Here is a 10,165-nt window from a genome sequence, read left to right as displayed (position 1 = left end):
TTTCCAAAGTATCCAGTAGGCTCTTCTAACACGTCCCTTGGGCTGACCCGTCACTCATCATTGCCTGGGCCTCTCCCTGCCAGCCCTGACCACGTGAGCACTGCAGGCTTATGTCAGCACAGGGAACCTGGTGGCCAGTCCGAGGAGCAGCCCCTACCTGCATGTTGTTCCAGGCAGCCTCCCCGCGGCCCCGGATGCAGCTTTCCAGCCTCAGTGGGGAGCCCAGGGCCCCGTGCTTCGTGTCTGCGCACAGCCCTGTGCCCACATTACGGATCTGGATGTGAAAGAAGCAAAGAGAGGACCAGTGAGGTGCTTGGAGATATCCAGTGGGGCCCCTGCTGGGGCGGGAGGAAGGAGGCAAGGTAGAGGATGTCAGTGGGCTGAGCTCTGAATTCTCCTAATGAAGTTCGTCTTGGACTGGTGGGCAGGACAGAACCTGTTAATAAGGGAACACAGAGAGCAGCTCCACTCAACCTTGCTTTGAATTAGAGCGTGTAGAGTCCTGGGGTGGGCTGGGTCCTGGAGGGGAGGGGGTGTGAACAAGAGGACTCCTGCCTCCTCTCCCAGAGAATTTGACCCAGCAGGTCCAGGAATCAAATTCTATCCTCATTCCAGGTGCTTTAAAGGCTATACCTTGAAGACCACTTTAGAAAAGGTGTAGGGTCTTTGCTCTCGGGCCTTGGGGCAGGTGAATGGGAGGCTCCAAAGAGGAACAGAGTCTCAGTAAGGAAGGGGAGGACGCCCTGTGAGTGCAGGGGCCTCAGCATGCGCTGGTCAGCCAGCATGGATGGCAGGCAGGCCACTGTGCTAGATGCCGGCGTCACATCGTGTAGCTCCAACCTCACAGACATGGCTCCTCGTGTGATGCAGGGGCGGAGGGTGTGTGGGGGTGGGCAGGGGAAAGGCCCACTCCAGTGTCCAGCTGCAGGCAGTCTCACCACCCCGCTGCTGTGAGCTGCACGTGTCGGGGGAGGCTACGCTCCCCTGGGCTGCCTCCAGCAGGGCCGGAGAGAGGCAGGCCCATCCCCCGGGGAGGCAGACTCCTCTGGCAGGTGATTCGCCTGAAGACTGCTCATTAACATAGCCAGACTTCCTCAAAGCCTCACTCCCCGCTGCTCTCCGTTTCCTCTCCTTTTCCAGAGGGCAGCCCGCTGGTCTGGCAGCTCTCCTCACCTCCCTGCTCAGGTCTCTCGCCTCCCTGCTCACGTCTCTCGGCAATGCCCCAGTAAGTCTCTTGCTCGCCTCTCCTCGCCTCCCTGCTCACTTTCTCTCGGGCGAAGCCCCAGTAAGTCTCTTGCTGGCCTAATCCCCTCTTGGTGCCTGCTTCCTGGAGGACGTGAACTAACATGGGGGAGAAAGCCAATGAGGTGGCAAAGAAATGAGGAGCTTCACGAGGGAAATCAAGAGGCACCTCATCTAGAAAACTCGCGCTGGTGTCAGGTGGGGCCAGGCAGAGGGCTTAGCGGGGAAAGGTCCCTCTAATTGGCTGAACAAGTGACACCTAGTGTGTCTGCAGCCCAACACACTTCTCTCCTGGGTGCTGTGGCCCATCCCGTGGCCAGAACATCCACCCCACCCTTGTCCCCTCTTTCTCCAAAGGCCACAGTGATTCATGCGGATCCAAGAGTAAGACTTCAATCCTGGACCTTTGCTGACTCTACTGGGAAAGAGGTGTTTACTTCCTGCTAGGTTGGCCAAGCTGGGGCTCTCTCAACCTGAGGTTTCCAGGAGCTATCTTGCTACTTTCAGCATGAGGACAACACACAAGGAAGCACAGTTAAGTAGGACAAAAAGAGACTGACGTTATTTGAACCCCCTGGATCCAGGTGTTCACAGTTGAAGCCACAGCTACCCAAGATTTCTATGAGAATCAATCACCCCCTTTCCACCTTAGAATGGACTCTGTCACTTACAAGAGAAGGAGCCCCAACATGTATGTTCCCCCTCCACAATCCCCTTATACCCATCTCTGAGTAGTACTCTCAGCCAGAGACCCAGGAGCCAAGATGTGGTGATGGACTATCTGCCTCCTCCAGCGGGACCAGCTTCTTGGGTGTGTGAGAAGGGCAGCGGCACAGGGCTCCTTACTCAGAGTCCATGTTTGGTTTAAAGCTCTGCTGTCACTGTCTTAAAGTCCTACTATTTTACCTTTGGACCTGTAAGTGAAACCTCATGGGATAACAGAGCATGCACACGGGCAGACGTGACACGGATTCCATGAGCACCTGCTGTTCCTCTCTGCCGAGCTCACACACAGCACCTCTGAGTCCCTGCAGCACAGAGTCCCTGGGTCCCCCACAGGCATGGGAACTCAGCAACACTCAAAGCGAGTAGGGGCTGAGGGTGTCACAGCTGTGACTAAGCGGGGGTGCTGGCCTGTCCCAGAGGCTACACCCTCCTTTCCAACCAGAACCGGCTTCAGCTTCACAAAGGAACGTGTCCGAGACACAGGAGGGACTGGGAAACCCTATCGTGTCCTTTCGTTCTGGCTGCACTGGGTCTTCACTGCGGTGTGCAGGCCTCTCGCTGTGCCGGCTTCTCTTGTTGCCGAGCACAGGCTCTAGGGCGCCTGGGCTGCAGTAGTTGGGTCACGGGGTCTTAGTTGCCCTGCAATTGTGGAACCTTCCCAGACCAGGGATCAAAACCAAGTCCCCGCCACTGGCAGGCAGATTCTTAACCACTGGACCCCCAGGGAAGTCTATGTCCTTTCTTTCTTGCTTTAATTCCCTGGATGACCCAACTACTTCAGCAGCAAATAGCACAGAAACAAGGGGAAGGAGGGGGCAACCTAGAGTTCCTTTTCCTTCAGCTCTTTCTCACTCATCAGTAAGATGTTGATAGGATGTGTACATTATCAAGAAGTGAAATAAATACAGCTGAGTTAGTTCTGTGCTGTGTTTCTACAGCTCTGGTAAGAAATACATACGCATGGGTGAGGTCTGAAACATGGATTGTGAAATTTCACCAGTTGTGCACAAATTGAATGTTCTCTTTGCCTTTAAAACTGGCACAGCAGAACATAAAGATGAATAGTAAAATTCATGCTAATAATTTAAAGTTTTAATTTTTTTCTACTTGTAACATTAAGTAGTGAACAAACAAAAACCACCACCCCAAGGCTAAGAGAGACCAGCGAAGGAAAGGAGAAAGTTTTATATGTTATACCTCTACTGGCACTTTCTAGATGATGCTAAGCTTTTTTTTTATTATTATTAATTTTTATTGAAATGTAGTTGATTTACAGTGTTGTGTTACCACCACTTTTTCTCTAAATTGTGGACCCTGCACGTGCATTTTGACTTGAGACCTACTTATGTGGCGGGCCCTAGCCTTCACACTCACCTCACCCCAGGCTGCAGCCGGGGGCTCCACGGGTGGGTAGAATTGGGGCAGATCCCAGGCGATCTTGGTCATAAACCACTTGAAACTCTTGCAGTTCAGGGAGCTACGGAGCTTTTTCTGGGCAGTCACATCCCCAGCGGAGAGGTGGCGGTACTCCGGACGGCGCTGGTAGATGTGCTCTGCGTACTCGTCCATCCACACCTCCGCCACTCGCTTCAGGTTCTGAAGGAGACCGGCAGGTGCAAGGGTCAGGCTCTCCGTAGGGTCAAGGAGGGCAGGGGGTGCAAAGGGTCTGTGAGGTTGAGGTCAACCTTTCTTATTTTATGTTCTATTAAGGACTGTAGCCAGACTGTTTTTAAACCTTCAGTATTTCCATTTTTTAAATCAACATTTTAAGGGCTCTATAGCTTACGGTTGAGTAAATACACTGCTGCTGGTTTTCTTGACCATCTTGTGCCCCTTCCTTCCTGGAGATTGCCTCCCACTGAATTTGGGGACCCACCCCTGCCTTTTATTTTAGATGGCTGATGGAAAGCCATGTGACCCAGCCTGGCCAATGGGAATATAGATAGTGGGGACATAGGGATTGGTCAGGAATGAGCATGTGACCTCGGTCTAGCCAATCAGAATCAAGAGGCGTTAGTCCCGGAAGAATTGCTGGGTAAGATCCGATGGGTAAGACGCCAGGGAGAGGTGTTGGGCCATTTGAAACCCCGTCCAAGGTTAGGTCATCCCAGAATGAGGCAGAGCTGAGGGTTAGAGCCAGGAACACATTATTCTTTTAGTTCCAGAATCCAGCCTTGTCTGAAGCCACAACTAGGACAGAGCTTTCCATTTACATGGGTCAGTAACTTGGCTTTCTGCTTAACCCAATTTGAGTTGGGTTTTTGTCACATTCAACTAAGAGTTCTGCCCAAGTTGGTTGGTAAAAACGAATTACAACTTGCAACCAGGAGGTAAAATTCCCTCAGCAGCTAGCATTTTTAACAATCCTTTGAGGTGTTAAGGTTGCTGCCACGTTATTACCAGGCACAAAGATAATAAAAAGAATGACAACCATATTACTCGCAAGTCAAAGCAGCAAGAGGTGAGGAAATATCCTGTTTATAAGTAGACTGGAAGAGAAAGGAAAAGTGAATTCTTCTGTGTAACTGTGATGAAAATCTCTCACTACCCCCACAGTGTAGATTCCACCTGCTGACAACCTCTTACTTGGCTTGGAAGAGCAAAACATCAGAGTTCAGGGGAACTTCCCTGCTCTTAAACATCTTCCTCCAACCCCAGGCTGTTGCCAGGATACCGCTCCCCTCCCATTTTATTCTCTAGGGTTTATCATATCATTTTCCCCCTTCTGTAATCCAGATTTCCTCCTGAAGAATAAAAGTGAGTTAGCACATCAGTCACACACACTTCAGTGTAAGTGACTGCCCTAGAAGCAGAAGGTAAGGCTGCAGTTGGCAAATGTTTTCTGTAAAGGGCCAGACAGTAAACATTTTAGGCATTGCAAACCATGTGGTCTCAGCTCTGATGTTGCTATAAAGCAGCCCTAGACACTGCATAAATGAATGGGTGTGGTTGTGTTCCTATCAAACTTTATGGACTCTAAAATTTGATTTTTCACGTGTCACAAAATATTATTATTATTTTGATTTTTTTCCCCTAAGCTATTTAAAAATGTAAAAACTATTCTTACCTCATAGGTCACACAAAAATACTTTGCTGACTGCTGAGTAAGGAGAAGGGAAACCTTGGTATTGAAGCTGAAACTCCTCACTTTTGCTGGCTCTGAGTCTGGGAGTAGGAAACTACAAAAGTTCTTGCTGCTGCCTCATTTTTTTTTTGAGTGCTAAAGAGGTTGACAGTGGGTCAGCAATCAATTCAGAAACACTATTATCCCTGCCAGGCCCTTGCACGGCAGGGGCTGGGTTTAATTTAAAACTGCCCTGGGAGTTCCCTGGCAGTTTGGTGGTTAGGACTCCACACTCTCACTCCTGAGGGCCCATGTTCAATCCTTGGTTGGGGAACTAAGATCCCACAAGCCATGCAGTGCAGTCCCCCCACCTTCCGCTAAAAAAACCCCCAAAATAACAACAATAAAAAGCAACCATGTTGAGAGGAAGCTGAAGGCCTAAAGGGGCCAGCACATGTGAACACTCTCCTTTTCCTGGTCTTCCACCCAGGTCCTCTGGCTCACTGGTTATCTGAAGCCACAGAGATGATGAGGGACGATCATGGTTTCCTCTCCAACCACAGGTAAGGATGGCTAAACTGACCAAGGAAAGGTGCTGAAATTCACCAGTGTTCTTTTTAAAGGATCAAATAAAATAATATTCTAATTTTAACTGATATTTAAATTACTATTTTAATGAGTATTATATTTTCCAGATGGCTTTAGTAAGTCATTTCTCCCAGATCTTGAGCTTTGGTACAGTTACTGGACTAAAGTAAGGACCTTTACATTTATGTCTATTACTTCTCCCCTTGCTAGAGTCATGAAAAAGACTCTGAGATTTTAGTGGGCTAAAGTGAAAGTTGCTCAGTCGTGTCCGACTCTTTGTGACCCCATGGAGGGTAGTCCATGGAATTCTCCAGGCCAGAATACTGGAGTGGGTAGCTGTTCCCTTCTCCAGGGGATCTTCCCAGCCTAGGGATTGAGCACCTTCCTTTGATCCCTTGTCGGGAAAATCTCTTGGAGAAGGCAATGGCAACCCACTCCAATATTCTTGCCTGGGAAATCCCATAGACAGAGGAGCCTGGCGGGCTACAGTCCATGGGGTTGCAGAGTCGGACATGAGTTAGTGACTGAACAACACCTTTCTAGTTCTGGGTTCCAGTCCTATCTGAGGCTCCACTTGCTTTTCTTATGCTTGGATCACAGAGCTTTGCCCCAGAATCTTGGAATAAGTCTCTAAACAAAAGTCAACTTTTGCTTCATTGGGCTTGAATGGGTTTCTGTTACTGCCTTCCCAAAGACCCCTTGGCCAGAGGCACAGGTGAGAAGGATCTTAGCAAATTTAGTGAACAAACTGACTGGTTACTGGTTCTTGAGGTAGGCAAGCTGGTGGCCACTTCATTCTCCCTGAATTGCTGCTCGACTGCTGCCTGACTCTTTGTCCTTCCGAATCTGTACACCTTTAGTAAGATTTTGGTTTTCCTCTTTATCTGGCTGTCTTGGGGCTTTCACAATACCTCTTCTCAAATCTATCAATATGATGTTCTAGGAGATAATGCTCTAGAAGGACCTGGTTGATAAAACACTGAGAAAACATGTAAATTATGATCTGGAACTAAGCAAAAATAGTTAGATACTGTGATACAAAGTTAGGAGACCTTGACTGAGGCACCTCTGGTCCTGCCAGCCTACATCAGCACCACGCAGATTGTTAAAACACAGAATTCAGATATGACATTGAAATCAACTTCCCAGCCTTGTTAATACTGATGCCAACACATACTGGTAATAACAATGCTACTGCTAAGTCGCTTCAGTCGTGTCCGACTCTGTGCGACCCCATAGACGGGAAGCCCACCAGGCTCCCCTGTCCCTGGGATTCTCCAGGCAAGAACACTGGAGTGGGTTGCCATTTCCTTCTCCAAGGCATGAAAGTGAAAAGTGAAAGGGAAGTCGCTCAGTCGTGTCCAACTCTTATCGACCCCATGGACTGCAGCCTACCAGACTCCTCCATCCATGTGATTTTCCAGGCAAGAGTACTGGAGTGGGGTGCCATTGCCTTCTCCGGGTAATAACAATAGCAGTCACTATTTAAATGATAATCACTCTGTGTCAGGCACCAGTCAGACCTAAGTGGGTTTGAATTCTGGCTCGAGTTACTTTGTGTCTTTACATTTCACTGTCCTCATCTCTAAAACGAGGATTAAAAACAAGTGAGAACTAAGCGAGGTAAATATGTAAGATGCCAACTTTGAACAAGGCCTGGCTCACAGGAAGTTTTTGTTCATCCATGGGTCATAACACAGGGAGTGATGGTGTGTCTTTCCCAGGTGAGTCATATTGGCATGACAGCTCTGGTCAGGGAAAGGATAGTTTGGGAGTGGTCCTTCTCGGGGGTCTGAGGTGTCTCAATGGTCCCACAGTCCCCAGGAGCTGGAAGGGTCGCAGTCTTGGGCTTACTGAGAGACTCTGGGGTCTTTCTGCCTGGCACCTTCTTCTGGAATTGCCAACAGTATTTCAGAGGAAACGTGATTTCTGCCTCTCCTGCAGAACTAGAACTCACACCTGCATGGGACCAGGCTGTCCCAAGCAGGGATAGCTGGTGTGGTTGTCGTTGGAATCTTCGACCACTAGAGGGCACTGCTGGCTCTCTTTTCCGTCGACATTGGTCCTTATAGTGGCCGGGCCCAGCATCCCGGAAGACTACTGCCCCTCTGACGGTCTTGGTCTTCGTTGTAAGTTGCAGAACAAGGGTTTTTTTGACCTGGGCTGCAATTCTGCACATCGCAGATTGTCAGGTGACGAGGGAGAGGCAGTGGCCTGGGCAGGAGGCTGTGTGGACTGAAGCCAAACAGGCTGGCAAGGCGGGGCTCTGTTAGGAGGGATCTTCAGGATTAGGGTGGGGGTCTCCAAGAGGCAAAGATATACTGTGACCATTCCAGATTCCCCAAACCTCCTGGCGCTCTTTACCCTCCGAGATCCGCTCCCCCCTCACAACTTTCATTATTCTTTTGCAGTCATCTTGATTTTTTCAAGACTCTTAATATTTTAAAATTTATTATTATGGCTTAGTGAAATATTAATAATACAAAACAAATAAAAATTTCTGGCTATTTCCATTTGTAGATAATGGCCACTAATTAGAGTGATGATTGATATAAACCATTTTAAGGCAATAAAACAGTTTAACATAGAATTTTTGGCATGAAAATGGAGAGGGGATGAGGAGAGGACACTAACATTTATTAACCACCACTGTGCCCAGACCTTTTAAATACCATCTCATGCATGTGCGTGCTCAGTTGCTTCAGTGGTGTCTGACTCTTTGTGACCTTATGAACTGTGGCCCACCAGGCTCCTCTGTCCATGGGGATTCGCCAGGCAAGAATACTGGAATGTGTTGCCATGCCCTCCTCCAGGGGATCTCCCCAACCTGGGGATTGAACCCATGTCTCTTATGTCTTCCGCATTGGCAGGTGGGTTCTTTATCACTAGCACCACCTGAGAACCTCTAAGTACCATCTGTCTTTCTCAAACATGCCACTCTACCTATATTAAATTTTATCTAACATGTTTCTTTAAATCACCCCTAGTCTAACTTGGCACCAACTTTAGCTTTATCCTAAGTCACAATGTCTGTGAAATCATGAATTTCCTACACTAATCCACAATAATTTAAACACATGGAAATAAAAATGTTCCTATGTCTACCACCTAAAATCACCTCCCTGGTCACACTTTGGGAAACTGAATTATCTCCTTAATTCTTCTGGCCATGCTAAGAGTTGGAAAAAATGAGTTTCCTTGAAGCAGAGGAGTAAATAGAGCCTAAGAGCAAGCCTCTCAAAGTTACAGAGCTAATAAGTGATTAAGCAGGGCTTTAAGTAAGTTTTTAAATTTTTTTCACTTATTTATTTATTTTGGCTGTGCTGTGCAGCTTGTGAGATTTTAGTTACCCAACCAGGGCTTGAAGCTATGCCCTTAGCAGTGAAAGCTTGGCGTCTCAACCGCTGGACCGTGAGGAAATTCCCTGGAGGGTGGGGACGGCGCACATCCGCACATGTAGCAAGCACTGGGGTCCACTAGGCCTAGGGCATGGGGCGCCTCTGATCTGCTGATGGTCACAGGCCAACCTCTCACCCCCTAGGGAAGCTACCAGCTTACCCGGGCCAGGCTGACTCCAGCAGGCACCTTGTAGGGCACGTACTTCCTGTAGATATGGCCCACCCTGGAGCAGGGAATGTCCTCCATGCGACCTCCACACATCCACACCTGCGGGATGAGAAGTGAGAGGTGATATTTCTGCCCCAGTTCACAGCCTCCTCAAAGGCCAGCATTCCTTCGTGCATCCCTAGAAAGCATCAGCTTGGATTGTGTACTAAAGCCCCCATTCACAAAACCAGGGATGTAGGAAAACACAGTGATGACAAGAGCAAAAACAGCTCAGGGCATCGAGTGCTGACTCCAGGCCAAACACTCTGCTGTGAGCTTCACATGCACAGCTTCAATGAAGCCTCATCAGAAAACACGTAACATTAGGTAGTAATGGAGCTCCATTTTACCAATTAAGAAACTGAGACTCAGAGAAGCTAAGAAACCTCTCTGAGGTCACAGGGTTAGTATATGGTAGAGCCAGAAATTTAAACCCAATTTGAGCTGACTCTGAAGAAAGCTGAAAGCCGAAGAATTGATGCTTTTGAACCGTGGTGTTGGAGAAGGCTCTTGAGAGTCCCTTGGACTGCAAGGAGATCCAACCAGTCCATCCTAAAGGAAATCCTGAGTATTCATTGGAAGGACTGATGCTGAAGCTGAAACTCCAATACTTGGGCCACCTGATGTGAAGAACTGACTCACTGGAAAAGACCCTGATGTTGGGAAAGACTGAAGGCAGAAGAAGAGGACGACAGAGGATGAGATGGCTGGATGGTATCACTGACTCAATGGACATGAGTTTAAGTAAACTCCGCTGTGAAATTAAAAGATGCTTACTCCTTGGAAGGAAAGTTATGACCAACCTAGATAGCATATTCAAAAGCAGAGACATTACTTTGCCAACAAAGGTCCATCTAGTCAAGGCTATGGTTCTTCCTGTGGTCATGTATGGATGTGAGAGTTGGACTGTGAAGAAGGCTGAGCGCTGAAGAATTGCTG

The 10,165-nt window shown here is 48.4% G+C and overlaps 1 protein-coding gene across 1 annotated transcript in view; it reads right to left on the bottom strand.

The window, feature by feature from the left end:
• Positions 1-10,165, bottom strand: part of GALNT10 (polypeptide N-acetylgalactosaminyltransferase 10) — a 227,036-nt gene that overhangs the window by 9,300 nt on the left and 207,571 nt on the right. Inside the window, exons 9-11 of the mRNA XM_010829397.1 lie at positions 9,179-9,286; positions 3,343-3,564; positions 158-274 (exon numbers count right to left, since the gene is read on the bottom strand). Coding sequence (XP_010827699.1) covers positions 158-274; positions 3,343-3,564; positions 9,179-9,286 — 447 coding nt within the window. The remainder of the gene's footprint in view (positions 1-157; positions 275-3,342; positions 3,565-9,178; positions 9,287-10,165) is intronic.

Source organism: Bison bison, unplaced genomic scaffold (assembly GCF_000754665.1).
Source record: "Bison bison bison isolate TAMUID 2011002044 unplaced genomic scaffold, Bison_UMD1.0 scf7180017864505, whole genome shotgun sequence".
Taxonomy (NCBI): Eukaryota; Metazoa; Chordata; class Mammalia; order Artiodactyla; family Bovidae; genus Bison; species Bison bison.
This window is presented reverse-complemented; position numbering and strand designations above follow the sequence as displayed.